The sequence below is a fragment of the Myotis yumanensis genome, unplaced genomic scaffold (genome assembly GCF_028538775.1).
Source record: "Myotis yumanensis isolate MYYU_CA2020_CCGP unplaced genomic scaffold, mMyoYum1.0.hap1 SCAF_19, whole genome shotgun sequence".
NCBI classification, from domain to species: Eukaryota; Metazoa; Chordata; class Mammalia; order Chiroptera; family Vespertilionidae; genus Myotis; species Myotis yumanensis.
In genome coordinates, this window is record NW_027223770.1 from 17546119 (window position 1) to 17564598 (window position 18480).

Consider the following 18480-nt stretch of genomic DNA (forward strand, 5'->3'; position numbering starts at 1 on the left):
GAAACCCCGCCACGACTCCGGCCGCTTCCAGGTTTCGAGTGAGGAAACGTCACCAGCTCCCAAACTCGGGCTCGGAGAAAGCGATCCGCATCTTTAATTCTCGATTTCCTCTCAGCCCAGCGCACATCAACTTGGAGCCAAACCGTGGGAACGCGGCGCCCCGAGGCGGTTTCCGCGCACGGCCCGCGCGGTGGCAGGACTCGGGCAGTGGGAGCCTCCCTGGAGCGAAGGCTGGGCGGCGGCGGCGGCGGGGGTGGGGGGTCCCCTCGCCCAACGATCACAACTGAAAACAAAAGTTCCTCCAGACGCGGTTGGGAACGCACTAGGACAGTAGGCGCCCAGGAGGAAGGCCAGCCGCTTAATGAGCGTGTGTCTCTGCGGCTCCCGGAACCCCGCGGCGTGGCGAGGGAAGGGGGACAAAAGTTGCTTTGCCGGGAGTGTCCCTGGTCCGAGATGCCGCGAACACGCTGCCTGCGAAGGGCACGCCGGCGCTGGCGACCGACAAAGTTAATGCATAGTTTACAAATAAAAAGGAATGCACACTTTTGTTGGTTACTTTTTTATTTCTACAGTTTATTACTGGGATAGCGGACAGGGCAAGGGTCATCCATGGTTTGGGATCTCCATGGGACAGTCAAATTTGCAATCGGCGCAAACGTCCGAAGCTCGGCTCGCACGGGCAGCGAGCGTAGGGGACCGGAGGGGCGGCCGCAGTCCTCTCCGCCGGGCCGGCGGGGGGTCCTAGCCCGGAAGGAGAAGGGCACACTGGTTTCTGGGGTCGCCGAGGACTCGGCTTCTTCCTAGTAAGGGATCTATATCCGCCCGTCCCTGGTTTGAAGGCGGGAGGAGCGGGGCCAGGTGGGTAGTGAGATGCGCGCGAAGGAGACGCGCTGGGACGCGCTGGGGGCAGCGGCCCGCGTAGGCCAGGCGGGCGGGCGGGGCAGTGCGCGCTCCCCGCACCGCGCGCACCCTCGAGCGCGCACGCTACACACACACACCTGGAGGTTGTTCTAGCGGAGGGGCGGGGAGGACAGGCAAAGCGAGTGTCTTAAAATAGAGAGACAGGCAGAAGAGCGAGAGACGCGCGCAGGCGGGAGGAGGCGAGGAGGGCGACGGGCACGCGGCGCGCAGGCTCCCGCCGAGTTGGCACAGGCGGGCTCCCGGCCGCCGACGCCCCTCGGCGTGACTCCGCACCCGGCCCTGCAGGAAGCGCGCGCTGATTGACAGTGGCGGTGTCCCCAAAAGGCGCGGCGAAGATGCTGATCTGCGGGTGGGTCTAGACGCGCGGCCGGCGCGCCAGGTGCCCGCTCCCCTCCGCGCCCCGCTAGGCAGGGCTCCGCCGCCTCCCGGCTGCCGAGGCGCCGGGCACAGACCCCCCGCCGGTGCGCCAGCCCCGCGGCCCGGGCTCACCATGCACTGCCACGCGGAGCTGCGGCTCACCTCGCCCGGCCAACTCAAAGCAGCCAGGCGGCGCTACAAGACTTTCATGATCGACGAGATCCTCTCCAAGGAGACCTGCGACTACTTTGAGAAACTTTCCCTCTATTCCGTGTGCCCCTCGCTGGTCGTGCGACCCAAGCCCCTGCATTCCTGTACCGGTAAGGCGCCCCGCTGGGGGGCTGGGGGGAGGGTGCGCTAGCTCTCTCGCTGGTGTCGGGCGCTTTACCTCCTCTATCCTCCCACCCGAGGGCGAGAGGACTAGAATTCTCAGCGGCGGGCAGATTGCTGAGGCGGCTGCACTTTTCGGTCTGGGAGAAGGCGATCCCTGGGAAGGGCTGGTCAAGGTGTGGAACACTAGGTGGGAACAAAAGGGAAAAGGCAACGCGCGCCAGGAGCGGGTCGCCGGAGCCAGAGGGCGCTTCCTGCTTCCCAGCGCCGCCTGGGTTCTCGGTCAGAAAGTTCAAACTCTTGACCTGGTTCAGCGCCTAAAACATCGTTTCAGGAAGTGGTGTTGCTTCTCGCCTTGAGTTCACTCCAATCTTCTGTCTTCACTGGGAATTTTTCAAGGAAAGCGGAATGCGGAGGCTCCGGACAAAATCCTGTATTCCCTGAACTTGACTGAAAAGGATCTCCCTTTGGGGGAAATAGTTCCGGAATATGTCGCGCTGTGTTGTAAGCGGAATTAGTTTTAGGTGCCTGCTACACGAAACGAAACTCAACCAAACAACCAAAAAAACAACAGTGATAACAATAAAAACATTCCTCACATCTGGGTTTCGTTCTCTGCAAGAGCTAAGACCAATAGTGACGAGAGCTAAGACCAATAGTGACGATAAAGAGCACTTCATAAATATACTGAAAAAAGCGTAGCTTTATGTAGAAAATCAATCCAAAGGTATTTATTTTAAAAAAAAAACCACCACTTTGAGTACATGAAGAGAATTGAGACTATCTAAACGTAGGCATAGCAAAACAAAACAAAAAAGAGTCGGAGCAATTTTTATTAAAAAAGTTATTGACGGTGCTTTCAACTCAAGGTGTGTCCACGTGGCATTTCCAAACCAAAAGACCCTTTAAGGTTATGTTCCTCGCATGGATGGCATGACATAAATTAATTTAGTCATATTTACATTGAACAAGGAAACTAAAGAGCCAGCAGTGGTTTTGAAAGACGTTTTTGGAATGGCCAGGCCAAGACCTGGGCAGTGATTGAAATCCTTTACTTTCTGTTGGTTCCATTGAAAGCCCCTGTGGGATAGTCAGTGAATGTGTGTAAATATATACGGTAAAGCTCTCTTACAACCGAATTGTGCCTACATGTATTTGGTTATAACATGAATATTATGCTCAATTACACCTTTGTAAAATAAATTTTATCTGTCAGGTGGAATTAGGCCTAAGAGCCCATACCAAAACTTGTAATACTGATTTTTTAAAATCCGGAAATAGCCAAGAAACAAATAAGACATTTTAGAGACAAGGTAGATATCCTTGATGTTGATATTTTTACAGTTGTGTGCCTGCCGCGTATAAACCCTAGGTGAATAGTCTTTGTAGATGTTGGATAAGGGAGATAGGCTGCATCTTGTGTTAAGCACAAATTTAATCATTTGCTACAATAACTCAGATCCTTTTCATCACAAATTAAACAGAGAGGATCTGTTTTAATCACAAATCTCCATGCACCTTGCTAAGGTTACTTATCTGGAGGTTCCCAGGACAAAACAGAACAACTTCTAAACACCCAGGTAGAGCATAGAGCCTGCAGGGTTTTTTGTTGTTGTTGTTTTTTTTTTTTTTTAGTGACTTCGCAACATGCATTGATTTGAAGGCAGCCTTTTCTGACTTTTAACAGTGGTGGAACTGGATCATAGAAGAAAACATGTCAGAAAAAAAGGAATAAAGAGCCTCTGAAATCAGTGGTCCAGTTATCGGTCAAGGCTAAGTGCTGTGCTTTACGGAACCTTGTGTGGGAAATTAATCAGAGGAAAATAAAGTGACTCATCTGATGCTGCGTGTTCAGAGAGAACTGCGCGTATATCATGAACTAAAAGCGTCTCTCAGTTTTGTGCTTCTGGTGTTCATTGATGGTTCGTGAGAGAGGGTGGTGGCTGGTTTTCTTGCCCATTATTATCCCAGGGCTTGCTCTCTTTGCGTTGTTCTTTTGAAAATGTGCTGTGAGTTTGCTCTCGTTGAGATTTAAGATACAGAAACTGGGATTTGCCAGTGGAATTAAACCCATAAAAACTGGCTACAATAGTCCATACTTTCAGACCCAAAGCTTTCAGTGGGTTTACGGTTACAGTTAAAGCCTTACATGTATTAGATCATGGGAATCCCATTAGTGACTTCGCAGAGGTTTTGCAAATACCCTACTTTCAAAGCATTTTGTTGCTTTTAACGGTTATGTTCAGGATCAAAAATCTTAGCTTGGATGAACTTAATCTTCTTTTTTTTATTAATTAAAAAACAACAGCAGTCAGTTCTTGGCACCCGTCACCCATAAATGAAACTGTAGTTTTTTCTGTATCAAGATAACTAGCACTTTTGGTGGAACCAATGCATTAAAAAGTTCAAATCAAGTGAAAGGCACACATTGGAATTAAAGTTACTGAACTTTCTCATCCTTTGGTCTGCTGTTTTAAGATTTAAATAACTAACAGAAGTGAACTTTGTCAGGTCAAACAATGAAAACTAAGATACAAAGAGTCACCACCCTGCGTAACTAGTACATAAAATTGGGGTGGAAAGAAAGTGATCGCATCAAAAAGGGCTCTTCATAGTTAAGCAGTCCATGTTCTTTATATGAATAATTCAAATATCAATTCATGATACTGAATCTCCTCAGGCAGAAGACCTTGAGTTCCGGTAAAGTGGGAAATGGAAACATTTTACGTAATCACCTGACAATGATTTATTATCAGGCACGCTAACCTTAATGGAATACTCACCTTCAAAATATTACTCTCTATTTTCACAGGCCCATTTCTTATTACAAATGGTGTGATTTTAGTCTTAGAAAGCTGTTTCTAAATCACAGGGGATCTCCTAAGTCACATTATAATCACTGAGAAGGAACCTTGTGTGGGAAATTAAGCCAAACAAAAGGAACGTTTATCATTACATTTAAAATAAGATTGAAAAAGCGAAGCGCAAAGAAAGCCTCCATTTGAAAACCGGTGTGTTCTGCAGACCATTGTTGAGCTGTGCAATACGCTCAGAATTAATTTAGTATATAACATGTTGGTCTCCTTTTCAATTTGATCACAGTGATCCTCATTCAGAATGGAAACATATTGCCATTTGGGAATCAATAACAATCACACATCAACATGAGAGCATAGACAGTGACTGAAGGCCAAGCATGAGGTACCCTTTAGGACAGGGGTCCTCAAACTTTTTAAACAGGGGGCCAGTTCACTGTCCCTCAGACGGTTGGAGGGCCGGACTATAGTTTAAAAAAAAACTATGAACAAATTCCTATGCACACTGCACATATCTTATTTTGAAGTAAAAAAACAAAACGGGAACAAATATAATATTTGTATTTGCATGTGGCCCTCGGGCCATAGTTTGAGGACCCCTGCTTTAGGGTGTCATAAATTCTGTTGAAGTCTGCAGAGTGTTGTTGATTTCTCTGGTTGGGATTTATGCTTCTTGGTGGAAGAGTCACTTGCAGAAACCCGGCCTCCAGGACCGAATAGCCTGCGGGGCTGGGGCGGGGAGGGGGGTTACCCGCACAGTAGCTTTGGGGGAATCCCTCTTTCAGTTTGATCTTTAGACATAGGCAGAGTTTCTAAACTTGAGGGGTGTTTGGAAACAAATGAATAACTCGCTTCACAAAAACAAGGATGTCACAATTTACCCTCAGAATTTTCATAGGAGGGTACTGAGAAACCAGCCGACTGTGCTTATAATTTGTGCTAATTACTTATAATTATTTATAGTATAACCTAGATTTACCGCAGACTTGCACATACATATTTGTGGGGAGGTGAATGTAGACATTTGGACATTTTACAACCCATGACCAGTACGTGACTTTTAATTATTCTACTGAAACCATAGTCCAGCCCTGGCCGCGTGGCTCGGTTGGAGCGTCTTCCTGTAAACCAAAGGTTTTGGGTTCGATTCCTGGTCAGGGCACGTACCTGGGTTTCAGATTTGATCCCTGGTTGGGATGTGTATAAGAGGTGGCTGATTGATGTTTCTTTCTCTCCCCCACCTTTCTCTCTTTCCTTTCCTCTCTCTAAAATCAGTGAATATATCCTTGGGTGAGGATAAAAAACATTTAAACCATAGTCTAATTCCTTCCCCCTTCTCTGGCAGAATAATCCTGTTGAATCTGTCCGTGATTTGCCAGTCTTATTGCATAGCTGACTGGAGGTATAGCGGTGGAAGGGATCATAAACCAGTGTCCCCTAGAAGAAGACACTGTTTTGCAAAGTGCTAGGGTCACATCAGTGTGGGCGTCGTTTCTGTCCATGCTACCCATGCTGTCTTTCTCGTAAGGGTACCCAGGAGTAGGAAGACCTTTCCTATGTGGTCACACACCCGGGGTAAACTCCTGCAGTCACACCCAAGGCTCAGACAACCAGCCAATTAAAAGGGGCATTTGGGGAAGGGTGTTTATCTTAGGAGGTGGCATTGAGAACATTTTATCCTTTGGTGGATCCAAGAGAAACAAGCTCTTTGGGGTGGTGTCCTGGGGTTCATTTTTCTTTTTCTTTTTAATCACAAAGATTGGGTGTCATCACAGTGAAAAATGAAAGGAGGTGCGGACGGGTATCATGACTTCGTAGGGAGGTCGGGAGCCAGCTACTGCTTTCTGGACTTGGCTCCTGTGGTTCCCCAAACTCGGCTCTGGCTTTGAGTCAGAAACCAGACCCCGTAGGATCTTGGGAGCTGGGAGCTGGGCACTGGAATGTTAATGGAGAAATGTAAACTGGGGTTTGGGAAAATGATCATTACGAACAAGCATTTGCATTTCTGCCAGAGGCAAATAGGCTTTTATTAGCAATTACTCATAACCACTTCTCCTGTTCCCATTGTAAGGGCACATAAATCAAGGGGCTCACAGGGCCAGGCCGCATCAGGGTCAGAGACTATATTTGGGCTGAGTTCTTTTGAGATCCTCAGCTGTTGTTTCATTATCCCTTAAATGTTATAACTCCTTTGTTGAATAGGGATGCTGAGGGGTTCTTTCAGGAGTCGGTTTTAACTAGTGACTACTGCATGAGCAGTTTCTTCTCTGGTTGTGATTTTTCTAATGAGAAAATGATTAGAAGTTTCGTTCACAAGTGACCATACCTCTCCAAACGCCTGTAATCTTCAGTTTCATGGAATGCAATAATTTAACTCAACCAATATTTATGCTTGCTCGGTGATGGCACTGTTATGAGTCACTGATGTCAAGTTTCTTCTAAACCTTGACAAACAGTTGGGATATTTAAAAAATGTCTCTAGACTACTTGTAGAACCACTGCCAAGCCCTTTGTGGTCCTTCTCTCAAGTATGTGATGGGCAGTTTGGAATTGGGATGGGGAGCATTGTGACACTTCAATGCTTTTGCTTACCATATGGAATTTCCTCTTTGAACTCCACCTAAAGGGCGTTATCACTAGCAAAACTGTCATGTTAAGCTCGTTAACGACAACTCAGATGAACTCCAGTGAAACCGTACCCATGGTAACTCTACGAAATCAGTTTCCTACAGAGATGCTCGTTTGTGTGTTTTTTGGTTGTACGTCTGGATGGAAAATAATTTGTGATACAAGCGTGGACAGCAGTGATCAAGTTGCCAGTTTTAACATATCTGGGGAATCTAAAGGCAAAGATCGTTAGGATTAATATATCCCAGGAATCTGTATGAAAAGCACTTAAGGATTGTACAGAGAGATGAAGGCAAGAGAGAGAGAGAGAGAGAGAGAGAGATAAGAGAGAGAAAGGAAAAGGGAAAAAGAAAAAGGGGTTTCTTTTGAAACTCTTGAAGCTACTCGACTCAGCCTTGTGTGTGCCACAGTGTCCTTCAGTGGCTGTAGGGACGAAACAAAGGTGGCTTCGGAAATCCTTTTGTCAGCGTAGGACCTGTAAGTGGCTCACGGTGATTCCACTTAGACACATGCTGCGGGAGCCCCTTAGGGGAAAGACCCAGAGCCTGGGGCCTGCCGGCATGTGCGTTCAGTGTGGAGGCCTGAGTCAGTGCTAACCCAGGAGCAGTTTTAGGTGTCACTGGCACTTTTGTTTTGAGGTCAAGGAGGAAGAGGAGCCGAGAGGAAAGCCAGGCAGGTCGCCCGGATCTGAGGCTCCCTCATGTGCACAAAGCCTCTGAAGTTCTGTGGGTGTTGTGAGCCCGACCCCCACGCTTGCCATTAGTCCTGGCCGAGGGAAGCGAATTCGGGTCCTGTCGCTGAGTCCGTTGCCGAACTCTTAACTGGAATCTGGTGGAGAGGGCTGCCAGGATTTGGATGCGATGCATAGATCGAAGCTTCAGCGCTCTCTTTTGGGGAGTCCTGGGTCCATGCAGCACGCGGTGGAGCGGGAGTTTTCAGCGTGGGGGGATGGACCCCATGCTCACAGCTGGCTGAGTTTCTTCGAAGCCAGAACGTCCGCAGAACCGTCACGAGCCACTCCGCTCAAGTGGCACGCTTGGGCTCAGTATGACAAGGAGGAAGGGAAGAGAAGGATTGAGACTATGTGGGTGAAGACAATTTACATGTGACAGGCCCCTCTCTCCCCCCTCGCCAGGGCCTGTCTCTGTTTTGGCTGCTCCAGAGGTTGGAATGGTTCTCTTCCCACCCCCCACCCCCACCCCGATACATGGGGGACAGGATAGAATAGGCAGTAGAATGTATTAATCACGGAGTTCAGATCAGGGCCTTGTACAAAGTTGGTGGTCTTAGCCAACGAAATACTCTGGTGTGTTTTTGTTTCTTGTTTTCATTTTAACCAAAAAGCCTTTGCAAACCCTCGGGATTTCATTGATTTTTATTGCAGCTTAATAACAGAAAAAGAAAGGCCTCGTTAAAACGAATGCTCTAAATAAAAACACAGTTAGTTTTCCATTACGGTGTCTAATTACTCATCATCGCCAGGGCATTTTTATATGGCAGTTTAACTTCTGGAAGGTGGAAACTTGGCACGCATTGAAGGAACAGAGCAGTGCACCTAGATAGATATCAGAAGATGGGCTAATTATATTTGGGCTGGGGTTGACTCTTACCCAGGATCGCTCTGAGAAGGCCTCTTTCTTCAGTCGCTACGGGAAGTCTCGGCTTTTGCTAGTGCCCGTTGAAAAGGAATCCGAAGGGAGAGAATTCTGAGCGTTAGATCACGTACAAGTGCATCTGGAAAGGGACCCTGCCAGTTACCCATTGGCGCTGGTGTCAGGACTACCTAATAGGCCTGGAGGACAGCTATCCACGCTTGCTGACTCCATGGCAGGGTTCGTGAGGATGAATGGACACAGCCTTTCTCCCAGGAAAGGTCAGGCTGCCCCTGAACAGGAGCCAAGCTGGGAGGCTCTCACCACCAAATGAAGGATGTCAAGAGCGCCAGCAGGGAGGCTGACTCGGGTCCTTTTTATTGCGTCTCTCGCTCACCAACACGTCCTCTGGAGCGTGTCCCTCTGGATCTTGGCGACAGATAGGTAATTTCACAGTGAGCACTGAATGGGCTGCCTCCCTGGGGGATGTCAGTGTGCTTCTGGCCATTATTACAAAACACTCGTGTCTGTAATAAGTGATAGGATAATTGTCCTTCGGCTTTTCTTATCCAAGGATCACATACGACGTGTGGGGAAAGGGACTGGCCCTGGGCCTGGTGGAATCCCATGAAGTCACAGCTGAGTTTCCATTTTGGGAAACCTGACAGGTCCCTAACCCTGATTTACCTGCCGGCCTCCACAGCCCATTGCCCTCTGCCCAGAGTTCCTGCCACACTTTAACGTAACCGACTCGGGCTCACGGTCATTCACAGAGGAGGCCACAGCCACGTGTGGATTGAAGGAAGTGTAACTTCCATGTTGAGTTTAAGCAAGATCTAGGGGAACTGACTCCCCATTTTCCTGATGGTAACTTACAAATAACCAGGTACTGATATCATGTCTTTGAATCATGGGAAATAGTCTGGACAAGGAGAGTTGCTGAGGCGGCTCCTCTGAGTCCTCCGGTACTTGATTCCAAAGGGAGCTACACATCTGGGAGAAAAGCTAGAAATACTTTCTATCCTGAACCTTATTCATATTCAGAACAATAGTAGAAATAGTGATGGTGTTTTTTTAGTGTCTCCCATGTCCTAGGCACTGGACTCGTTCTTCATGGATCAGCTTCAAATCATCCCTAAGAGATGGATATTATTATCTCTGCCTTACGGATGGGGAAGCTAAGACCTGAAGCAGCATTCTCCAAGTCACAGAATAGGCAAAGATCTCTTACAAGCAAGAAGATAAAAGGCAAGTACAAAAATGGACAGTTCATAGAAATGAAGAGCTAGACGGCCAGTAAGCATGAGAGGAAGTTTGTCTCACTGGTAGTCAGCCACACACCAGTGAACAGGAGAAGCCAACCCATACCCATTGGGTAGGCGAAAATGAAAGAATCTCACAGTATTAGTTCATGACAAGGATATGGAGCGGTAGACTCTGATGTTGGGAGTAGGATTTGGTACAATTCCTTTGGAGAGGTTTGTGGCAACACCCAGTGAAGCTGCAGATGCACACACATCTTGTAGCTCCTACTCCCACTTCGGCGTGGATGCCCTGAGAAATCACTGTACGTGTGCAAAAGGACACGTGTATCAGAACACTCATTTCTGCGTTGCTTGTGATACGAACAATCTAAAACAGTCGCTGCTTTTTGGAAGGAAAAAAGAGAAATCATATGTGCTATCTTTTTTTAATATATATATTTTTTTGTTGATTTCAGAGAGGAATGGAGAGGGAGAGAGAGAAACATCAATGATGAGAGAGAATCATTGATCGGCTGCCTCCTGCACGCCCTCCACTGGAGATCTGCGAGTCATGTGCCCTTGACTGGAATTGAACCCAGGACCCTTCAATCTGCAGGCCAAAGCTCCATCCACTGAGCCAAACCAGCTAGAGCTGTGCTATCTTTTTATGCAGTGATGAAAATGAGTGAATCAGATCCACTTGTGTGAATATGGATAGATTTGAGAAACTCAATGCTGAGGAAGAAAAAGTGTAGATTGACACTTACAGTCGGACACCATTTATATAAAGCTGGAAAACATGCAAAATATCTATATATTGTTTAGGGAGGCAAGGGTATGAGATCGGAGAAGGCTCCTCACAGCTTTTTATTTGCCTGTGTAATTATGGTAGTTATCAAGGAAAAGGCCTAATGTAAATATGGCCAGGCATTAAGTTTTGGCAAAGCTTGGTCATGGGTACACAGATGTTCTACATTATGCTTTGTGCTTTTCTGTATGTTTGAAATTCTCTATAATATAAACATTGAAAAATGATAGTACGGGAGACCCCCGTACGCATGAAACCCTTGATCTTGTGGGGCTTTTGATGGCTTTCTTAATAGCTTTTCTATCCTGAAACAGAAGCTTTTCAGTCTCACAGAGGGGAAATAAGAACACTTTAGAGTTAGACACGCGTACAGCTCACACTCACGCAGCCACTGTGACTTCTGAAATTGGTGTTCGGATCTTCCTTACCGCCTCTGGCTGGGTGGGGACATTATTTATCACCAAGGTAACTGCTGTTCACCCAGGAATGCTTTGGCATCTGAGTGAGTGGTTCCTGAACTGGGCACCAGGGCCAGAGGAATTGCTGGGAAGTGTGTGTGTGTGTGTGTGTTCCCAAATATACATCGATAATCATGCAAGCAAGAGTGATTAGGTTTCTCTTCCCCCCACTTCTCAATGATGTCGAAAACCACACTAAGTCGCCTTTGATGGCATCTGCTGGTATGACGTGCCATCCTTGGCTTTGAGAATGGCCCATTGCTGTTGACAATTTAACTTGAAAAACAAAACAGAACATGAAAGGACAGCTGTGAATGCCAAGGATCTAAAAATGTTAATGTGGCTGCTTAGCCGGGAAGAATGATGTCGATACGGGCTGATACACTGGTGGCGTTCTCTTTCTATTTTGTAACCAATGATTGGATTTTAGACTTTGTTTGATGTGTGGTACCAGGGATTGTTAGGGAGGGATGGGAACCGTCACCATGGTGATCACACAGAGAGCTGTCTGTTCGGGATAATCAATGGTCATCCTGTGGTTGGGAGAACGTAACCTAGACCACGTGACAGTGACAATGGGGGTGGCAGATGCTCGGTGCAGCCGAGACAGTTTTCTCTTCTCTACAAAATACATGCGGCTGATTTAGAAATGTTTCTTTAAGATGTCTTTTGACACAAATGTGGCCCTTTAGGAGCTCTGCCTTCCTGTGTCCCTTCAGAGGGGAAAAAAAAAACTCCTTCGTGTGGATGAGACAGTTTGTACTGTCGAGAGTTGGCCAAAGGGTTTCCCCTTCGCAGACCAGCCCTCTGGGCCTAAACACACACATGGGCAGAGAAGAAAAACACTAAATCAAAGCGCCCCAGGGCCCTCATCAGACCTTTTATAGCCAGAGTGGCTGTGCTGTGGCGCTTGGCAGCGCCCCCGGTCAGCAGGAATTAGTGACCACATCTAGGGGATGGTGGCCAAATAGGACATGACGGAAGGGATGGTGGATCTGTCAGACCTGTGGCCAGCGAACAGACATTCCTGGGAGGCAGGAGCCAGTCCTCTGAGCACGACACGCACGGTGGCTGGGCTCACGCCCAGGGACTGAACCTTGGCTGTGTCGTCAGCCTCCCGAACCCCTCCAGTGAGGCCGTATTCCTCATAAAGCGAGGAAGCAAGCTGGGCTTTGGGTGGGGAATGGAGGAAATTTCAAGAAAGATGGTCCAAGCCCGGCTGGTGTGGCTCAGTGGTTGAGCATCGAGCTATGAAAAAGGAGGTCACGGTTCAATTCCTGGTCAAGGGCACATGCCCAGGTTGCAGGCTCGATCCCCAGTAGGGGTTGTGCAGGAGGCAGCCGATCAGTGGTTCTCTCATCATTGATGTTTCTGTCTCTCTCTCCCTCTCCCTTCTCTCTGAAATCAGTAAAAATATATTTTAAAAATAAAATTAAAAATGAAGTTCTGTACTACCTAGAATCTATATGAAAGTGTGCAAACACACTCAAGTCTGTCCCTTTCCACAGAACTCACTACTGTATAGAAAGCCAGGTCCATAGGAATTTATTTTGAACCTATGAACTCCTTTGTGCATATTTATAATCATTTAATGTGTGCCCCGTCAGTCTCTTATCTCTCATCTCCCTTGATGATTTGGGTTTCTGAGTGATTCCAGAAGAATTCTAAGGAGCACGCAGACGTCACAGGAAGTGAGGTCATGGGGGGGGGGGGTAATTGATTTGATATCGTCCCACTGTGCGACACTGAACTCATCGAATGGGCTCTGAGCTGTGGTTCTAGGGCCATCAAAGGTGGAATTCCTACCAGGTATTCATTGGTTGCTGTGAACCAGAGAGAAAATGTTTAACAATTAAATGCCAGACCCATGCTTTGAAGAATTACGACTTGGGACTATTTTTTTATGAAGTACTTGTTGGGGGGGGGGGGGGGGGAGTCTTCACCAAGTGGTTTGGCATCACTTAAACCAGGGGTGGGGCACATCCAGCCCGCGGGCTGTCTAAGGCCCAAGAAATCATTTGCTCTGGCCCTGCCAAGGCATTAGGGGTGAGTTAATTAAATGTTTGACCAAATACAGCAGGCTGACTTTCAGGTGGATAATTTTGTATGGACCTTGAATGATGTTATAAATATCCAGATGGCCCTTGGCAGAAAAAAGTTCCCACCCCTGACTTAAAAGAATGCGAAATGGGTTTTTCACATTATGTCTAGTTGGGCTGCTTCTGGGAGTCTCTATTTTTAAAAAGCTTTCTCTATGATTATCCTGAAAAGTCATGTTGGGGAACTACTCTAGTGTAGATAACAGCTTGCAGATGAGGCTGATGCAGTTTACACCCCATGACTCAAACGTGTGAGGCCCTTTAGGGAAGCAATCCTAGTGTATGGCTTTCCCATCCGATGGTCCTCGGTTTGCTTGCATTTGACTGTCTGTGTGACCTTAGGCGAGTCATTTCATCTCCCTGACACTCCATTTCCTCATCTATAAAAGGGAGATATTAATAACTACCTGGCAGGGTTAGTAATGTAGGCTAAACGAGATAATGTATGTAAAGCTTTCAGCCTAGTCCCTAGCACATACGTGCTCAGTAATTGATAGTTTCTACTACAAATAATTATCTTAAAATGATAACCCCATCTTGATTGACTGAAGCACAGCCCTTCAGGGAAAGATCACTATAATGGTGAAGGTAAACCCAAGAAAAAGGAAATATCCTGGAAAACAAAACGAAACACAACACAACCACCCCACTTCAGTCTGGAACATTCTTGTCGGTTGTGTCATTGCCTTTGGAGGCCTCTTGCAACCTGGGTGGTCTGTGAGCTGTTCAAGTTCATGGATAGATAGGTTTCATCCGCCTCCCCCCTTTATGTTTTAGAATGGGGATTCAGAATTTTGTAAATTTGTAAATGAGTGGCGTAAACAGGTCAACCCTACGGCATCAGAAAACTGTGCTTTGTCACTTCCTTTTTTACAAGACTTGCTTATGGTTCATTACCCTGAAGCTATGTCTCCTCATGCAGCTGTGCATCCCAAGGACTTTGGGGAGTTTTTTTTTTTTTTTTTTTTTTTAGAAAAGTCGCAGAGTTTCTCCACACGTTTAATTTCTTCTTTGAAGCGCGGAGTTTAAGGAGAGTCTTTTCTTTTAGAAGAGAAAATGGTGTGGAAAAAGGTAGCAGTTTGGAGGCTAACTGTTGTCCTAGTATATCATTGGGTCTGTGGTTCCGAGGGAATTGCTGATGAAGTCCCTCTATCAGCGCCTTTGAGTTGCTGTTGGGGCTGGCTTAGGGTTGCACTCTGAGTGGTATAGCAGGCCATTCTCTGGACAGGGCTGCAGGGACCAGGGCCGTGCATGGATTTGTTTTCCTGGAGTTGTGTTTCTCAGCTGGTCACTGGTGCCTAGGAAGTCAAGTATCTGCTGATGTAATACTCTACTTGGTGAATCTGCTTAATGGTGTGAGACACCTTCTCTTGACGAGGCGTTCTCCCTCTTCATGGTGGGAAGGAAGCCCTGTGAATAGGGTGCTACCTCCGCCTACCATTTAGAGTGAAGATTCCCAGGAGCCGTCTCTAGTGACCTCATCCAGGTGCAGTGGTGGGTGGGGGCCAGGTGGGAGCAGGTGGGATGGGGCATGTGGCTGTGTCCTCCTGGCTGCCATGGAGCCCTGTTGATTGGTGTAGGGAGCCTGACTTGGTCCCCAAGTTCCTCAGACCATTGCTCCAATAGCACTCCCCGGGAGATAGGGATCTTTGGCAGCATGGGGAGAATATTGTTAAAGGTATGAATTCAGAGAAGCAAAGTACACGTGTCTGTGCTCCAGTCGGAGGGGAGTGGGCAGAATTGGGCGGTGTGGGAGGTGGGAGGTGAGAGGGAATGTTGGCAAGAAGAGTCCGGGTAAGGAAGCCAGTTCTGCTGACGCCTGGATCTTCAGATGCCTGTTCAGCACTTGTCCCCAGGAGGAAGACACCTTTTCAAACGAGAATGGAATATTTCACTTTGGAACTTGTCCTAGGAGGACGTGCTTATTATCCGAGGCGTTCCTCGGTGACTTCTGATTGGGCAATGGCCCGCCCAGCCACACATGGAGCCAAATTATCATATATATTAACGATGCAGTAAAGAATTTCATCATCCTGGGTCACAAAGGATCATTATTATTGTATCAGAACACAGTCATGGTATTCATGTGGTGCCTTGCTAGCAAGCGCGTGTACTTGGTGTCCGGAGGCCATGTGGGAGCTGAGGTCTGAGTAGAAATCTTGTCAGAAAACCCTTCTGTCGCCTGGCCGGTGTGGCTCAGTGGTTGAGCGTCAACCTGTGAACCAGGAGCGTCACAGTTTGATTCCCGGTCGGGGCACATGCCCGGATTGTGGGCTCGATCCCCAGTGGCAACTAATCAATGATTCTCTCTCACCATTGATGTTTCTATCTCTCTCTCCCTCTCCCTTCTTCTCTAAAATCAATAAAGATATATTTTAAAAAAGAAAACCACTCTGCTTAGGACCCCCCACTGACTATGAGGTCCCAGTGCCTCGGTTCCTGCTGTTGGCAGAACAGACCTACCTCCCAGTGTGTTGGGAGGAGTATTAATCCAATGCTTTGAAAATGTTCAAAGTGTGGTGCACACACCCACAGACCCACTGAGGGAAGCTGGCCGTCTCAGGGGACCCACGTATCACTGTGATTTTCTAGACGGCTTGACCGGAGGCCAGATCTGGCCTCCCGCCTCTTTCTCTGCTGCCACGAGCTCAGAACGGTCTGTACATTTGTCAATGATTGAAAAGAGATCCAAAGAAGAAGAAGATTTTGTGGCCATGAAAGCTATATGAAATCCGAACAGTGTCCCTGAGCATTTATCGGAGCACAGCCACACCCGTCTATTTGTGGTGGCTTTGGGGCTACGTCCGCAGAGGTGAGTGGTTCCGACAGAGACAGCGTGGCCCACAAGCCTGAAATACTTCCCGCCCGGCCATGTGCGGGGAAAGTGTCCGCCCGCTGAACTAGACTGTTGGGAGCTGGGTCCCGAGGCAGTGGAACAAGATTGTTACTGATCCATGGCAGATGATGTCATTCCAGGCCAGCAAAATACCTCCGTTGGTTCTTCACAGACCAGGGCCCTGTGATGTGTGAAAGGCCCGGGGGTGGGAGTTGAGTGGGGAATTTTGCAAGGACTCTCTTAAATTGAGATCAGGCTCTGAGCACTGAGGATACATTTCCAAACCTTTCTAGAGACAACACAGGATTTCTCTTGCACTGAGAGAGGGGTCAGAATATTTACAGTAACATGTTTGGGATTCAACTAAATTTGGGGGATTTTTTTAAATGTATGTATGTATGTATGTATGTATTTATTATTTATTGATTGATTGATTGTTGCTGTTCCAACCCTCACTGGTTTTCCCAGAGAATTTTAGGATGACAACTTAGAGGATCTCAGGAGTATCGATATTACCGACATTTTCCAGTTTGAGGTTTGGGTGACATTTTATTTATTTATTTTTTTTTTTTATTTTTTAAAATATATTTTATTGATTTTTCACAGAGAGGAAGGGAGAGGGATAAAGAGTTAGAAACATCGATGAGAGAGAAACATCGATCAGCTGCCTCCTGCACGCCCCCTACTGGGGATGTGCCCGCAACCAAGGTACATGCCCTTGACCGGAATCGAACCTGGGACCCTTCAGTCCGCAGGCTAACGCTCTATCCACTGAGCCAAACCGGTCAGGGCTTGGGTGGCATTTTATAATGCTTCTTATTTCCCTTTGATGTGTTGCCCATCCCTCGAAACAATAGTAGTCATAATAATGCAGGTTGTACAATTAATGCCATTTGCACAGCCCCACCGGGAAGGGTTTGCACAGCTGGTAAGGCACCGAATTGTGGGGGTACCTCTGCTGTGGAAATGCACGTCTATCTGCATCTGTTGGAATTTTTAACTAATTCAGGATCAGGGCTGCCAGACCGTTCAAGAAGGATGAAGCCCGATTCTGTAGATGCCTCAGATGGGCACTGTCGGATGGGGAGGCGCATGGGGAGGCGCATGTCGGGGCACTTGGGTTAGGGAGACTTCAGTCTCTACAGCAGGTTTGGAGCTAATGAAACCCACTGGGAAGTGGGGGATGTGAAATTAACCTGATTCAGCTGTAACTTCCTGTCCACTGTTGGGTTTATCCAGACAGGAAGCTGGGAATCCTTACCACCAAAAGGGAGTTGGAGAGGAGTGTGTATATGTGGAAGGCAGATTGACTTCAGAGGAAGAAATCATTGGTGTTCTAGGTAAAATTCTACTTCCTAGAGATGTGTGGTACATGCTACAATGATTTTTTTTTTTAATCGTCACCCAAGGATGTTTTTCCATTGATTTTTAGAAAGAGTGGAAGAGAGAGGGAAAGACAGAGAGAAATATCAGTGTGAGAGAAACACATCGATTGGTTGCCTCCTGCATGAGCCCTTGGCCCAGGGAAGAACCTGCAGCTAAAGTACATGCCCTTGACCAGAATCAAACCCGGGACCCGTTGGTCCACTGGCCAATGCTCTATCCACTGAGCCGAACTGGCAAGGGCTACAATGATTTTCTTCAAATCAGAGGTGAATTTACAAAATGATAAACAAAACACATATAATAGCAAATACTTATACTGAACTATGCACCAGGAACTTTTCTGAATACCTTGCATGAATTAACTTATTTAATAATAATCATGTGATATTATTATTTGTGGAGAGTGGCTACAGTGTTTGGACAGGTTCAAGCCTCGGACTAATGAGAGGGCACAGTCCTCTCATGGCCACGTGCAAGTCCCAGCTTGGAGGGCAAAGCCCTCCCAGCACAATTATAAAGGGTATAATTGTAAGCTTGAACCTATGGTCCGAATCTGTGGCCCCACGTGGCTGAGTGATAGGGGCTGCAGGAGGTGCAGCAAGTAAACAAAGCTTGATCAGGTGCATGTAATTGAGTAGATTCGAAACCCACAAGAAGGTTGTAACCACGCCTGTACTTTGCCTGGTGGAATCTGGCTATAAAATAAAGAGACGGCTTACAGGCTGTGGCGCTGTCGCTAGCTCTCCATCAGAGCGTCCCACCCAGACCCAGCTTTCTTCTCTTGTCTGTTTTTTCTCAATCCTTCACCTCCCCCTCTCAGGCTCACCAAACCTGGCTGAGCTGGCTTGGCACATATGGCACCCAACGTGCGGCTGAGTATGCCATGGCCGTGCCGGCTCGCCACAATTATTCTTTTCATTTAGTCGAAGAGGAAAGAGAAAGAAGTAGAGAGAGCCCTCTTCTTGGGTGGAATAGTATGGAAGCGGAGAGGAGAAGTAAAAGAAC

General features: G+C 47.3%; 1 protein-coding gene across 1 annotated transcript in view; it reads left to right on the forward strand.

The window, feature by feature from the left end:
* The first annotated feature begins 1136 nt into the window (after positions 1–1136).
* Positions 1137–18480, forward strand: part of BARX2 (BARX homeobox 2) — a 58114-nt gene continuing 40770 nt past the window's right edge. The window contains exon 1 of the mRNA XM_070399445.1: positions 1137–1598. Coding sequence (XP_070255546.1) covers positions 1412–1598 — 187 coding nt within the window. The 5' untranslated portion in view covers positions 1137–1411. The remainder of the gene's footprint in view (positions 1599–18480) is intronic.